Below are 16,228 nucleotides of genomic sequence, written 5' to 3' on the forward strand. Positions count from 1 at the left end.
GTGTTAGATTTCAGAATGAAACTCAAATTGAATAAGCAGGCACAGGGTTGAAGTAGAAGTTGCCCCTCTGACTGCCAGCTCCTAAACACATTCACTTACTGGGAAGGTGTTGTGTAGCTTGATCAATAGTGTTAATGGGAATCTAGTTGGGTGGGGGGGGGGGTTCTGTAATATCACCTCTCTGGGCTCTTGGCACATACTGTATTTGTTCTGAATCTTATCAGTCCTTGATTACCACTTGAGTTCACAGAATGAACAGGGCAGGTTTTGCTCTTCACTCTCTGGCCCTTTTTGTATTGACACATTGCACACTGATGTTGCAAGGAAAGGTGCTATGTCAGATAAGCAATTTCATGCAGCATCCAAGATGCAATATGGAACGATATCACTAACTGTACCTGTGTGAAAGCCTTTTTATTAAAACAAGCTTTAAAACTTCTTTTGTTGAGTACTAACTTGCAGACTAATGACTAACATTCATTCTTTTTAGATGGGAAGCTGAAGACCTGGGTTTATGGTGTAGCTGCTGGTGCATTTGTTTTGCTCATCTTTATTATTTCTATGGTATATCTAGCCTGGTGAGTTCTTTAGCCATTTATTATTTTTGGGACTAGTGTTCCCCAAGCTGATAACCTTCCAACATTGTGGACTGCAACCCCATTCATGCCTAACCTTTGACCAGGCTGACTAGAGCTCATGGGAACTGGAGCCCTAACAACATTTGGAAGGCGTCAGGTTGAGGAAGGCTATTTTAGACTATAAAAGTAGTGAGCATGTGATCCATCCATGTATATTCCTACAGTTTTGCCCCAAATCAGTTTATTGCATCCACCTTAGTAATGTCTATTAAGTGATCATTGCAAAACTAGCTTTTATTGCTGTATTATTCCATTTGCCACAATGCCAACCAGCTTTTTTGGCTATTTTTATGTTTGTTCTACATTTCATTGTTGTTGCTGGATTTTTTTCAGCAAAAAGAAAAGGGGAAAAGGTACTTGGATTTTAGTAACAATGCCTATGGGTTTTGTTTTTAAATTCACTTAAGAAGATATGACAGCACCATCTGTATTTGTACTGAACCTGTTGTATTAATGGAGGTGGGTTATAAAGCTATTTAAGTTTGTGCTGGGCCCAACATTACAGTGAAGCTACAATCTACAACTTTTTGTTGCTGGGTTTTCCTATCAAATCTTTGCTCAAATCCAGAAAAGACCATTCAAAATTACTGGATACAAATATGAGTTGGATGTTAGCTTTCATCAGAAGTTTGACTTGAATCAGACAATTAGCAAATGCAACAGCCAAGTACTGTATTTTTCGCTCTATAAGACACACTTTCCCCCTCTTAAAAAGTAAGGGGAAATGTGTGTACGTCTTATGGAGCGAATGCAGGCAGGAGGCTCTGCTCAGCGCTCCCTTTAAAGAGCCGTGTGGGGCTGCCCTTCTCCCTCCTCGGGGAAAAGCCCCCAAGAGCCGCACACACACTCCGCGTGCTCTTTAAAGGAAACACAGCTCTTGGGGGAGCCTTAGCCACGGGCAATCTCTCCCGGGCAGGGGATGAAGGCTCCCCTTGCCCAAGCAAGAAGCCTGGACAGCCAGCGGGATTGCTGTGCTGTGATCCCGCTGGCTGTCCTGGCTTCTAGCTTAGCTGTGCGAAGCCTCCGCAGGGCAGCGGGGAGCCTTCATCCCGCTGCCCTGCAGAGGCTTCACATGACTATCCCTGGCTTTTGCAGGAGGTGGGGGAAGGGACAGAGCCCCACACTCCCTTTAAAGAGTGCACGGCTCTTGTGGGAGGTGGGGGAAGTGACTTCCCCCACCTCCCACAAAACCCCCCAAGAGCCGCGCTCCCTTTAAAGAGCCGCACAGAGCGTGTATGCGGCTCTTGGGGGCTTTTCCCCGATGAAGGAGAAGGGCAGCCCGTCACTGACGGGCTGCCCTTCTCCCTCCTCAGGGAAAAGCCTGCAAGCGCCGCACACACGCTCCACGCGGCTCATGAAAGGGAGCGCTGAGCAGAGCCTGAGATACATACAGGCTCTGCTCAGCACTCCCTTTAAATATTTTTTTTTCTTGCATTCCCCCTCTAAAAACTAGGTGCGCCTTATGGTCAGGTGCGTTTTATGGAGCGAAAAATACGGTTATCTATTTTTCATGGTTAACAGTTAAATCTTAACTCACATGGGAATTGCTTTTAATTTTGGCCCAGATAAGTAATGTTGTTTTGACCACTTTGTGATCTGAATTTTTAAAGTTGGTTTTTCCTCCCCTCCCATGTTGCAGCAAAAAGCCAAAGAAGCCTCAAAGAAGACAGAACAACCGTCTCAAACCTTTAACGCTGGCTTACGATGGAGATGCAGATATGTAAAATAATGACTTCCCATTGACTTTAGTCTCTTGAAACTGTAGTGTTCAAAGACAACACATACGTGTGTACGTTACTGAGCAGATGTTACACCACAAGACAAAAAAAAGACTTCACAATGGCCATGGATATTCCAAGAAACATGCTTTGTTCTAGACCATCAGTCAGTACAGCAAATTATGGTGGCAAATTTATCTTGTTAGCACAGCAGCTGGGAATCTTAATGTGGCCTTCTTTGAAACTTATGAACTGCAAAACCGCTTGTGTCTCCAGCCCATTGTATATGACCTAATATTGACATCTGAGTGTCTTGATGCCAGAACTATCTTCTGCATTAAGCTAATGTAGTCAGTAAGCATGAGGAGATCATACCAAGATGTCTAGAATGCTTGATATACAATTTATATACTCCGTTGCACCATATGTATTAACTTGTCAAATGATATACTGGCTAAAGGGGCATTTTAGAGCTTAGCAACATGTTAACTTTAACTGACAATAACAACCCAATGAGCAAGTTCTGGCATTTTGGCAGGGGAGGGTAGGTTTTCTTAACCTCTTTCCCAGGATGCAGGCTTGCAAAATACTCTGTCCTATACAACCAGTTCCAGGTACTAAAGCGCCATATAGACACACTTATCAAGGAGAGAAGCATTTTCAGGTTCAATGTTTTATAGAGGTTGTCTGGAAATTAATATCCGTGTGTAATAAGTTTTTACTTTCTCTTACTTTCAAACTGTTGCCTGCAACTTTTTTGCTACATGGAAGGCAATTTTTTGCACTATATTAGTGCAGCATGATATGCACTTATTACCTAGTATTGCCATAGAAACTGCCTCTTTTCAGAAAAGGATGAAGGAAAGGATGCAGCAAATCGCATCGCACAGACGTTTATCAGTAAGTTCTTGAGTCCTGTTGAGAGTAGAGATCAGTTTCTGGACTGTGACTGGATCAAACCAGCTAATGCAAGTACTGTTTATACCATTTCTTGTAACAGCAGCTGTTTTGTAGTCAATACCATGGCAGTAACATTAAGTGTCTACTTTCTGATTCTGTCCAACTTCTACAGATAATAGATTTTCAAGTTGATTTCTAATTACTTTGAAGGTTGTTTACAACTAGATTTTTATATTGCTAACTTTGTAAAAAAAGAAAGAAAGAAAAAAAGTGGTTGCCCACTAATCTTGGGGAAAATACTTATCTAAACAATAATCCAATATTTTCAAGCTGAAAGATGCAAAATATCTGTTTATTTTTCTCCTGCTAATGCACTGCTGAAGAATCAATCTCTTTCCATTTGAAATAACCTGGTGTAGTCTTGACTGATTCCACCCCACCCCATCCTGACTCAAGAAATATTTTTTAAATTCTTAAACATTATTGTCCAACTGCCTAGTTGAAGTGTGGGGGTTCTATTTCACTCTCAGAGCTTCCTTGCCTATTGATTTCAATGGATAGAACTGAACAAGAATTCCTTTGAATGAGACAGCCAACCTACACCACTCCGTGAATATTCAAAACTGTACAACTCCTTTATCATATTTCTGGCAATTACAGCTGCTTAATCTCTAGTAACTTTTTCCATTCCAATGGGTTTTTGGTGTATTAACTTACAATATGAAGCCCCTTTAGCCGCTAGAAATCCTCAACCTTTGCAAAATGTAAGGTCAATATTTAAAGACATCCTCTATGTCTGTCTAGTTGCAGGTTAATGAGCAATACAATTAATCAACTTTATCAGGCATCCATTACACATTAATGATTTTAGTTCTAATTTCTCAGGTTTGTATCAATAAGCTAAACCGTTCCTAATGCACCCCGCTATATTGCCCATTGATAAAAGTCAATACTCTCAGCTGTTTCATGCAAATATGGCTACCTAGACAGGAAAGATATGCATTTATTTTTAGCATTGGTTCACAATTAGATTTATGAACTTGTTGGGAGTAAGCTTCCACCATGAAGTCTCTGGTGTTGACACACACAACGTCAGAGTGTCTGATCTCATGCTGCTTTTCGTTTGTTTGTTTTTCGAAATGAGGATTTATCATAACTTGTGAATCTGTTATTAGCAGTAAAATAACAGGAACACAAGGGTTATTCCAAGCAACCTTGAGAAAGGTTCAAAATAAGTGGATATAAAACACAGCCAATTTACTGATATTAAACATTGAGAAACTGACAAGCAAATTGAATGGTTAGTTGAACTTGTACTACATTATCTGTGCAATCCTATGCATGCTTACTTGGAAGTAAGTCCCACGGTGTTTGGTAGGACATGCTCCCAGGTAGGGATTGCTTCACAAGACATGTGCATCTTCAATTTACAGTACAGGGTGTAAAAAAAAAGGGAAAAAAAGATGCACAAAGGATGTTCTTTAATTGTAAAAAGAAAGAATTATTTTAAAAGATTATTGAGAGGAAGGCTGTAGGAAGGCCACAATTGCAGTCTGGATTATGTTAAATCTAGAGATCAGAACGGTAGCACTGAAACAGGAATATAAGATGTATCTGTATAAAAATAAGTTGCTTTTAAGATGTGTTTCTACAAATCCAGTGCCTAAAGCAGCCACTTCGGTAGATTGTTAGTTTGTGAAAATAATGTTTTCAGCGACCAATTCTCTTTGATCCATTCCAAAAAATAGCTGACTAGACATTTTCTTCTTATTGTGGAGGTTTGTAATTTCTGTTTTAAAACGGTGGGTTTTAAAAGATTGTTACGTCTGCTTTGAGAACTAGAACAATTCTTCTTCAATATTTGCTGGTTCTGAACAAGCCTGATTATTATATTTGTTACGGTCTCTGGATCTTAAAATCCTCATCCTATCACAGAAATTTTAAGCATCTTTTCTTTTCAAATTCAGCACTACATACACAAAACGATTTCAGCAATTCTGTAATCATCACTGTAAAAAAAAAATCACTGGAAGGAAACAGATCTGTCTTTTTACCTTTTGTAAATTGTGCTCACCCAAAGTTTAAAAAAATTATTTTGCCTAACTTAATTTACTTGAAAAGATTTTTTTTTTTTGTAGAGTATGGAGGCGACTGTCTGGGGAAAATTTGCTTTTTGTTAATTTGTAAATGGTGTAATGCATTTTTATTTTTTAAATTATGTATATTTCTTTCTTTTTTTAATGCACAAAATGTTTATGTACTACTGCAAATTTGTGTATATTGTCACCAAACATTATTCAGTTAATGCAGATCACATGTGAAAATGTAAAAAGTTCTTACATTTTCATATGGGAGATTTGTACATAACTGCGGTAATGCAGACAATAAATATTAACAGAAAACTGGTGTGTCTTCGTCATAAGTGAAGTGTTATCTGGTCACGGAGTAACAACAAACAGCACCTTTTCAGTACTGAAAGGTGTGAGGTACCTGAGTGCTGCACACCACTGTGCCTGTTAAGACCAAGAAAATAAAACAAATCCAGTAAGACCTTTTGGATCATGGAAGCTGGAATAAGGATGCTCAGCTTAATAGGGCCCAGATGAGAATTTCAATGCAATATAGAGATGTCTGCTATATGCATAGAAGCTTACCTCTATCCCTTTGTGGGATCAGTGTGAATGTGTGGCATAGAAGCAGGAGGGAGGGATAGATATCTCAAGCTTGTCATTAGCAGAAAACCTTACAGTTTCTTTTAAAAAGAAGAAGAAAAGTCCTTTTCCTCCACCTCCCAGAGAAAAGATGGTGATAGGCTTTAGATAAAATATGGAATCACTTTTATCATACCTTTCTTTTTTCCTGTTCTGGGCCACAGGCTTCAAGTTCACCAACCTCTTGCTCCAAACTGCCTCCAGAAATTTCTGCATGCTCTGGAATAACAAAATTCACAAATGATTGGCATAGTTTAGCATGTATGGAGAGAATGTTGATACTCTTGACAGGAAGACACATGGCATATTGTGTGCTCCCCTCCCCTCTTTGGTATCCCTCCCTGCTGGACCACTTTTCTTCCATTCCTAAAGTGATAAGAACAGATGGCCCTTTCCCCCCTCAGCTGGATATTTGCTTTGCTTTTATTGATCGCTCTGACAGCTTTAATCCACTTCGGAGGCGGGCAGCCTCTGCTCTAATTGGCTATAATGTTATTAGAATGGTGTTCATATGACAGCTTTTAAAAAGCATCAAGCCCAAAAGGTCGTTGAGTGCAAATAATGCACTTGAAATACATCCTTAGGGTGACTTCAGGTAACCAAGGTTCCTCCCCATGCAAGCTATATTCTGCCATTTCTTGTGAATGCAAATATGTGGTGGGATTTCCACACACCAAAAAGGGCACTGTGTGTAGTTGACACTGGCACCACAACGCAACAACGAAGCCACAGTCTCGCTTTCCAGAGGCAAACCCACATTATGTGCCAGACAATGGTTACAGTACAGCTCAAAAATAAGATGCAGAGAGGCAAAGCCATATGGAAATATCCTTTGACTTCAGTCAGGAGGTCACTTAGCTTGACAAAAACAGTCCCACATTAAGCAGACCTGTGGGATTGCAGGCAACACAAACATTTTGGGCATCATGCCTGCTGAATACAAATGTTTGTTCCATCTACCAGAACGAACCTTTGACCACTGTTTAAAGCAGAACATAGTGTGGATCAGATTATTATGCTGACATATGATCTGAACCTGTGGTTCCGGTAAGGGGCAGCATAATCTGTAATGCAATCCAATACCAAATTAATAAGATCTTTCTCTTCCCCCCAGTCAGAGTTGACTTTTAAACACTTCTCTCCCAAAGTGGTTTCCTACTGTCTCTGGAGGAATATTTCCGTTCCCATTCTGTCTCTCAAATATCCCTGAACATGCTGACATCAAAGGCATTTTAAAAAGTCACTAATGATTGTGTATTTCAAGGACCATTTCCTTTCATTTCTTTCTTGTGTCTCCTAAAAGAAGACAGAAGCGGAAGATGACATGATAAAGAACACCGTGTGAGCTTCAACTTAACACCACTCTAAGAGGGAGTTCTGAAAGTAAAGAACCAAACTTCTCCCCATCATAAAGGGGGGGGGCAAGAGGGTCCGCCAGCTTTTGTTGCTTTTGATGCAATCCAATTAGTTAAACAGAGACCTACTGCTGAACAAAGTGAATCACAAGTCACTCCTAAACTTTGACTAGGAAAACCCTAAAGCAGGTATTTATAGCTAGGTTCAATGTGAATCAAAGCAGGGCTTAGATTCAAAAGTGTCCCATTAGGAAGAAAGGGCCTCAACTGTGATGGGGGGGGGTAGGTGAGAGACGTGGACCGATAAAACAACCTAGAAGCCATCAAAGCAAACTAAATGAAAAGATTAATGAAGTCCAGGTGTAAATGAAAGCACGTCTCCAGCAGGTTTTAATGAAGCTCGTGTAGTACAGAGGATGGGTGGAGTGTTTGTGTGAAAATTGTATTGAAAACAAGTATTAAAAAACCTAGGAGTGTTTCAGGAGTGCCAAGGAAAGGATTTGGAATAATTTTCAAATATACACAGAATATAATGATGCTGAGAAGCGAATTCCCAAGCCCAGGTCAGCTTCCAAGTTTACTGGAGAAAAGTTGTCCAAAGACACTTCTTTGTATTTGCGTTCTGGGGTTGGAGAGATAACTGGAATAAGACCTAAAGCATACCAGCTTTCTCATACCATGAAGTCAAAGATAGGAACTGATCCCCAAGCTGAACGATATGACAGGGTGTTTGTACTTTACAATTTTCAGCTATTAACACACCTTATTTCCACCTCCCCAATTTACAAAGGGGCGTGTGCATTCCTCCTTTTGCTGCAAGGCCATGAATGCAGGGTAACCTTCACACCTCTTACCAGCTGCTCTTACTGGCACACATAGTGTCAGGCTTCAGGGACTCGGCTTCCTCTCCCCACCCCCTTTGGCCATAGATAAGCAGAAGAAAGCGAAAGGAGTCTCGTTAGAAATTTTAATGATCACAGCAAGAACAAAGAATCCATTCCTTGGAATGAAGGTGCTCCCAATTAAGGCTCCCACCCACTTCCTAGTCTCCCCCATCACTTCTGCGTCTTGCAACCTGATCTCGCAACCACTGTGCTTTCTGTGCAGCCACCTTATCTGCTCTCCTTGACCTTGGACTGAGCGGATGGACACTTTCCAGCGAAAGGGAGTCTGTTAACTCTCTTTCTCCCAGTTCTTCTCCCAGCTATTCCCCTCCCAGTACTTCCCAGCTTCTGCCTTCTGAACTATATCCCTCTGCAAACCACTGTTCCAAATCAATGCTACTTCCCTGCTCCAGGGAAGATTCAGGATCCTGATCAGGCACAGGGGGAGGGGGAGGCTCCCACCATTCCTCCTCAGTGCAGCCACCCTCAGCACGGTCCCTGACACACAGATACTTTCTGTTCAGAAGCTTTACTTTCTCTACAACCAGGTACACAAGCTGCTGTGAACATTCATTAGTGCACCAGAGTCACAAGTGCCACTGGTTTGTTCTTCCTATGAGCATGCACTCAAATCCCAAACACAAAGCAATATTGTTCCTAGTACTTTTGTTTCTCAATTGTGGCTTCCGGGGGGTGGGGGAGAGGAGAGAGAAAGAGAATAGTTTGCAAATGAGAAACTGGAGCTTATTAAGTATTCCCATAGGCTCTGATCCAATCCTCCTAGCAGGTAACCCCAGTTAGATATTTGGGACAGTGGCGGTTAGTAGCTTGGTGGTTAAGAAAGAGGAAAGGGGAATTATATCCAGCTGTTTCCCTTCCTAAGCAGCTAATTGCTGGTATTGCATATCTAACACAACGTGTGTGTGTGTGTGTGTGTGTGTGTGTGTGTGTGTGTGTGTGAATGGATACATAAACAGATACCCTATTCCAGGGGTAGGCAACCTAAGGCCTGGGGGCCAGATGCAGCCCAATCGCCTTCTCAATCCAGCCCACAAACGGTCCAGAAATCAGCATGTTTTTACATGAGTAGAATGTGTGCTTTTATTTAAAAATGCATCTCTGGGTTATTTGTGGGGCATAGGAATTCGTTAATTATTTTTTTCAAAATACAGTCTGGCCCACCACATGGTCTGAGGGACAGTGGACCAGCCCACAGCTGAAAAAGGTTGCTGACCCCTGCCCTATTCTCATAACAAGGAAAGCTATCTAAGACATTCCTCAATTCTATATTCTGTCAGCTGTCCACTACTTTAATTTACTCTCCCCGCCAGTTGTCCTGCAAAAATTTCTGAAGCATGAAGTATGGATTTAGTAATGTTTCATACAATGGCTTAGTAATTTAGTAATGTTTTATACAATGGCTAATCTCACAACAAATAATCTGTACTTCCTACAGAATAGCTGCAAGCTGAAGCACACACTGCAGTCTTAATGAAGGGTTGACTTTAGATTATGGGTGGTCCTTGTGACCTGCATGGGGCCACCTCAGTGCCACTGTCTCCATTGCTCACTTCTCATCCTCTGCTTTAGGTTAGTGTTGCAGAGATAAGACACGTGAAGGCCTTGGAAGGTGCCTGATACTAGCTTTGGCCCCTGCATTTATTATCAGAATAAATAATAGAGGCTGAAAGAAAAACAAGTGTGCAAGGAATCCAAAAAGGGCATCTACAGAATCTTCCCAAGAGGCAAAACTAGTGATTTATCAGTTACATGTGCCAAACACACAGAGGTATCCCTTAAAATACAAGTTGGAACTGCTCGCCTTTGTACTGGGGCCTGTGGATGTAGTTTTGTGGTAGTTTTATGTAGTTTTTATGTAGTTTTATGTAGTTTTCAATTTCATTGTTGCGCAAGGGACAATGAAAATAAAGATATCGTATATCGTATCGATATAGGGCATATCTTGACTGTCACTATTTTGTGAAATTGCATACCTGAACTTAAGGTTTGCGCATGTAAAGTGGATTAAGGTAACTCAATCACCCTAGCAGAACAAAACCAATGAAGAAAAACACATCACAGGCTTCTTCCAGGTTGGATATTGACTAGGTAATTCATTGAAAAGTGTGGGATACACTGGGTTAAAGCTGACCAGAAGTCCAGAGGTAGCATGATTATCAATTTACGATGAGGTGGAAAGTTTGCAGGCTATGAAGGACTTGCTCACAAATTTATTGACAGCTGCACACATTATTATAGCTAGGAAGTGGAAGGGGCAAGCAGAATATAAAATGGAAGAATGGTATAAAGAGGTGTGGGATATAGCTATTAATGACAAATTAACATGTGCCATTAAGGTAAGATGGGGAATATGTAGAAATGATTTTGAGGAGATATGGAAGGTGTTTGTAGAATTTGTACTGTTAAAACAGAAAGGGGTCAAACCATCGCAAGAGGTGTTGAAATTTTGGGAGGTTGAATAGTTATAATGGAATGGTCTCGGTGGTGGGTGCACATTTTTATTCTTATTTATTTATTATTACTTTGTCAAAATAATTTTTGAAAAGAAAAGTGGGATAAACTAATGGCTAACGGGAAGACATGTGAAACATCTCACAAGCAAATCAGGAGGAATGCAGGATGACTTGTCATTGTCATATAACTGCCCTGTAAACAAATCAGTACAAATGCTGAGTAAAGACCCAATGTGATCTAATCTCCATGTAGCTTTGTGCATGCAAATTAGATGAATGCTCATCAAACAGGTTGTCTGGAGATGTCCACAGTGTGCAATGCATTAGGTGGACTGAGCTAGGAAACTCTCTGTGTAGCTAAGGAACAGAGAGTTCAGAGTGAGTGGGGCTGGCTCTGATCCTGTTCTCTTAGGTATTAGCATTTCACGATTAAGGGTCAAGCATGGCTGCTTTCAAACTATGGGCTAAAAACTAGAAGGAGCAAGTACATACCTGTGGGAGCATCCTGGAAAACCACAGGCCCCTTTCTTTGCAAAAGGACAAATTGTCGATTATCCTGCAAAGAACAAGAAAGCAAGCAGCATTTGACTGCAAGATCAAAAACGTGTCATGGGAGTTCTCTTCCAATTGTCTGCTACAGACCCTATTTGGTCTCTATAGGACTATTACAGGGGAGCAACTCTGATGGGAACAGCACAAGTAAATTACCGACTGATTGAAGAAGAAGTGGCAGATAACTGAAGTGTTTCCTGCCTCCACTGAAAGTATAGAAGATGTGCTCAGAATGCACTTTAGAAAGCAATTCACAGTATCTATCAGCCTTTCCCAACCTGGTGCCCTCCAGATGTTTTGAACTGCAACTCACATCAGCCTCAACCTGCATAGTCATGCTGGCTGCGGCTAGTGGGAGTTGTGGTCTAAAATGTCTAGAGGACATGAGGAAGGCTGGTATATATGCAACTGGGAACAGAGCATATTTGGGGTAACAGCTGGCTCACTTACTTCCAACAGAATTCCATGGGTCTTTGGCATTAATTAAGTTCTGGGTTAGAATCAGGGGAGACAGGAGTGTGATTATCCTCTTCTACTAACCACTTTAAGTGAATACACTGTAACTACAGCACATACCTAGTACCAAACAAATGGGTGGGGAATCTTCCCCTTCCCCAATGTTGTTGTTGGGATGTTAGGGGAGGGGTAGTACCTCTGGTGGGGGACACATTGTGCTCCTTCTGGGGTAGTTTGTCCACCTTTGGTCCCCACACTGCACTCAGTGCTCACCTGTGGCTCCATGAAGCTGTTGGGATGTGACAACAGCCACATCCCAAGTACAGCTTAGACTGGCTGGCTAAACCAGGTGAGGGTAGCCAATGGGTCTTAAACCCTCAGTGAGGTAGGGGACTCCCCCTTCATGTGAGGACAGATTGAGCAGACAAGACCAAAAGCAGGTCTCTCTCGAGACAGATGGATGCCAGCAACAGCTTCCAGCATCCCTGACTATTGGTTTATGCTGTCTGGTACTGATGAACTGGAGACCAAACGACCAACAACATCATTGTGTGTGTGTGTGTGTGTGTGTGTGTGTGAGAGAGAGAGAGAGAGAGAGAGAGAGAGAGAGAGAGAGAGAGAGAGAGAGGTTCCACATTCCTGGTGGAAATCATCTAATTCTTGCCTGAAGAACTGGGTCCAGCTTCTTACAGCATTTTGTAGGGGGCAGGCCAGCACCCCCACCCCCACCTCCACATTTATTCCACTTTGAGGACAGGGTGAAAATTCTAAGACTTATTCCTCTGGAGGGTGGAGTTACCTTTTAACTATGAAGCGGATTTTTCTTTAACTGGGGCAGGAAGTCTTGGTGTTGCTTCAAGTTTTAACTCAGCTGTGCAGAGCAGTCAGGCAGCATTCCAGCTTCCTAAGTAAAATGGGGGTGAAATAAGAGATGGAAGGGGGGGGGGAGACTTTAAGCACTTCATATTTAAAAGGTCTTTTTTAACGTTTGACTTCCTATATTTTAATGTTTGATGCTTTATTGTGTTTTTATATGTGCTGGAAGAAGGGATGGGGAAACCCAGCCAGAAGGGTGGGATATAAACAAAAGAATAACAATAATGTCAGAAGCCCCACACCCCTGAAAGCTGCTCAACATTTCCCTCCTCCCACACTTCTCCAGGGAGACTAATGGTCCAATAAAAAGGAGGTATTCAGCCTAGTTCTCAAACGATCATAATTATGACTATCCTGTGTTACTATCCTAATATTCTGTTTTTAAAGACCTTACAGAACTTTATTTTGCAGGAAGCAAGAAACCACCAGTAACTGGAATTAGGGAATGGGAAGCCGTGTTACACCAGGTTAAACTGATTTAGCCCAGATTTGCCTATGCCAGCTGCCACTATGCAGCTTCTGAAGCTAGTGCCCCAACACTGAGCTCTCATCCTTTCCCATAGTGGTAGCAGTCAGGTAGCATTTGCACCAAAAGGTATGACAAAGGTGGAAAATGCAGAATAGAGCAAGAGTTTAAAACAACCTGGTGATCAATTCTGCCAAGTATATGGCTTGTGTCTTGCAGTGAGGAAAACAGTTATGGCTACAATCCACAAGATGACAGGCTTGTCAAACTTCCTTGGGATATTTGAGCCGTCCTTTTGAACATAAGCAAAGCTTCAAGTTCACAAAACAAAATATTCTAAATAGGTAGTCCGAATATGTCAACTTATGCATTTTGCACAAACATTCCACAATCTTTTAGGAACAGTCTTTGCTATGCTCTGGGTCCAGAAAAGAATGCAAAGTCATCTATAAGGAGCAGCTCTGGCTAAAATACTAATTTTCATATACTCCCTTATTTTAGGGAGCACCAGGGTGGCGTTTGTGGTTCTCCCCCTCCCAAATTTATCTTCACAACAACCCTATGAGGCAGGCTGGACCTAAAGGACTGCATTGCTGGTAGAGGACTTGAACGCATTTTGCCCTAGCCCGTGTCTGAGCTCTAACCACTACACCGCATTGGCCTCCTGCACGGCACACCACACCTGACTCCCAAAATCAAATATATATTTATTCAAAATTCAGCACAGGCTAGCAAGCTGTTACATGTACAGTGGCTAAAGTTATCAGTGTTTCAAAATGGCATGCTATTTTTGCTCTTCAAGTGCTGCTGACTTAAGCCAGAAAAGGTAAGAGAGGCAGGCTCCTTCTGTGAGAAGGAGAGGAAAGTATTTTAGGGGTAAATTAAAAGGGAGACCACTGGGGAGACCACCACAGCCAGTCTCATGGCTCTGGTCAGGGATGATGGGACTTAATACTCCAAAACATCTGAGGGCACCGTGTTGACTAAGGCTGGGCTTAAGCGTCAGACTAAGGTCACAGAGATGCAAGTTCAAGTCTCCACTAAAGCTCACCAAGTGACTATAGGCTAGTTACTTTCTCTCCCAGCCTAAACTAACCTCACAAGGTTGATGTGAGGACAAAACAGAAGGGAGATACCGTACACGTTGCTCTGAGCTCCCTGGGGGAAATGGCAGAGATGCAAAAAGACATGAATGCATATATTTTGGAGAGGTACCAGCTCTCCCACTGTACAAATTCAGCATCTAGGCAATCAGCCTGTTGTAGACAAAATGAAAAAAACAACAACTGTTTTATTAGTGAACTGGCACAGTTGAGAACACACAGTACTTACAATGCTCTAGCCCACCCAGAGGTCAGATGGATGCAAACAGCAGGACACTCCAAAAGGAGGAGTTGTCTTTGGGAAGCAGCTGTAACTCCGGCTGAGGGTTCACCTCCAGAGAAGGTTGAGGACAGAAGTGAAGATCACGCATAAGATTGCTGGATCTAAAACAGAACGTGACATGCAGAGAAACCTGATGAAAATCAATGCACGTTTTCCAATGAGATATCACTTTATTGGTGAACTATTTCTGTGCATTAATGCTTGTGCTTGCTTGATTTTTTTGTTTATTTTGCAAAGTGCAGATGGAAATGAAGTATCAGTTGATGGAGCGGGGGGAGGGGGCCAAGATCTCCAATTCATTTAGGATCCCTTGTGCCATGCAGAGTTAACTCAAGATACTCAGGCATTCTCTCCCCCCCCCAAGCATTTCCTGCAGTGTGATAAGACAAGGATGGGGCCTGTTTCAGAATTTAAAGGCACTGACTATGATTAGTTTGAAGGAAAGTTTGAATGGCGCCTTAAAGAAAAATGAAAAGAAGATTTAATTCCTGAACCAGTACAAATAAAGATCTAGAGGAAATGCTAGCTGAATTCCACAAGAGGGCAGCAGAGTCCCGCATTTGGAAGAATGTGAAATCAGGCCATTCATTCTTCTTGTGTTTTGTTTTACTCTCCCTTCTCCCGCTTCATTATAATTTCGCTGAAAACAATAAATGCAAACAAACACTGTCAAGCGAGCAAACAGCAATATATAAACTGTATTTTGGAAGCACAGAACGGCACCAAGTACCAGACAAGTTAAATGAAATGAGTACATGGTGTAAAAGGGGATAAATGCTAATCCTGGCTGGTGTCCATTAAAGCAATTTTGAATCCTTGATTGTTCGAATGTACATGAGAAGGTGCTTCATCTTTTGGCTGCCAATGCAGTATTTAAACAGTGCAAATAACACAAATTGTCTATAAACAAAATTCTTTTTATCAAAAGTTGGGAAGGGCTGTAGCTCAGCAACAGAGAACCTGCCAAGTATGCAGAAGTTCCCACCTTGAACTGCTGATATCTCCACATAGGCCTAGAAGAGACCTCTGTCTGGAGCCTTGGTGAGCTGCTTTAAGTCAGTGCAAACAGTATGGAGCTAATGGCCCAATGACCTGACTCAGTGGTGTAACATGGGTTGCCAGCGCCTGGGGCCGCAGGGAGGAAGGGAGGGAAGCATACGGAGCGTGCATGCACATTCAACTGCCTAATGGCACCTGTGTCACCTAGAGGAGTGCAGCCACAGAAATAAGAGTTCTGTTGTCTGGAGAAGTCACTTCCTTGTTCGCATGCAGAAGCCGTTTTCAATGGAGACCAGTGACGGAAGCGTACAGCTGTATTAAGGCAGCACCTGGTGCTGAGATTTCATGCCCCTAGCCATTTTGCACCTGGGGGAACTGCCCCTGTGCGTGCACACACATCTCCAATGCTATGCTATTGGTCTGACTTTTCATAAGGCATACCCCTCAACTGTCCCGTTTTAAGCAGGACATCCTGGAAATTACAGAAGCCATCCCAGCTTCTGATTGACTCCCGGGATTTCCCATTTTGGCTCCTGCAAGATCACAGCCCTGCGAAACTTGCATTTTTGGGCACCGTCCTCTCATGCAAGTCACCATGCTCTTGCAAGATCGTGGCCCCAAAAGATGTGCATCTTGGTTTTCCTCCCAGGCACGTTTGAGGGTGTGCATAAGGCAGCTTCTTGTTTTCCTGGCAAAATGTGGGCTAGCCCGTGCTCTTGTTAGGTGGACTTGTAGCTGGTTTTACTGGTAGAAGGGAATACAAGGGTGCCTAAGGAGTGTGACTATAGCCACTGAGCTTTTGTCACTTCAGGC

The 16,228-nt window shown here is 42.2% G+C and overlaps 1 protein-coding gene and 1 long non-coding RNA gene across 8 annotated transcripts in view; one reads left to right on the plus strand and one right to left on the minus strand.

Annotated features, from left to right (window-relative positions):
• The window catches only part of THSD7A (thrombospondin type 1 domain containing 7A), a 269,106-nt gene extending 263,448 nt beyond the window's left edge, over window positions 1-5,658 (plus strand). For 4 of the 7 annotated variants that reach the window (XM_083578447.1, XM_083578449.1, XM_083578444.1 and 1 more), the window contains 2 exons: window positions 491-578; window positions 2,278-5,658. In XM_083578447.1, the coding sequence (XP_083434573.1) occupies window positions 491-578; window positions 2,278-2,362 (173 nt within the window). In that variant the 3' untranslated portion in view covers window positions 2,363-5,658. The remainder of the gene's footprint in view (window positions 1-490; window positions 579-2,277) is intronic. The other 3 variants (XM_083578446.1, XM_083578445.1, XM_083578452.1) reach the window with 1 other exon arrangement.
• A 338-nt stretch (window positions 5,659-5,996) lies between these two features.
• Window positions 5,997-16,228, minus strand: part of LOC310746402 — a 35,182-nt gene continuing 24,950 nt past the window's right edge. The window contains exons 4-7 of the long non-coding RNA XR_014540705.1: window positions 14,363-14,517; window positions 12,488-12,592; window positions 11,173-11,236; window positions 5,997-6,186 (exon numbers count right to left, since the gene is read on the minus strand). This is a non-coding gene — a long non-coding RNA (uncharacterized lncRNA). The remainder of the gene's footprint in view (window positions 6,187-11,172; window positions 11,237-12,487; window positions 12,593-14,362; window positions 14,518-16,228) is intronic.

The sequence above is a fragment of the Podarcis filfolensis genome, assembly GCF_964270895.1.
Source record: "Podarcis filfolensis genome assembly, chromosome: 12".
NCBI classification, from domain to species: Eukaryota; Metazoa; Chordata; class Lepidosauria; order Squamata; family Lacertidae; genus Podarcis; species Podarcis filfolensis.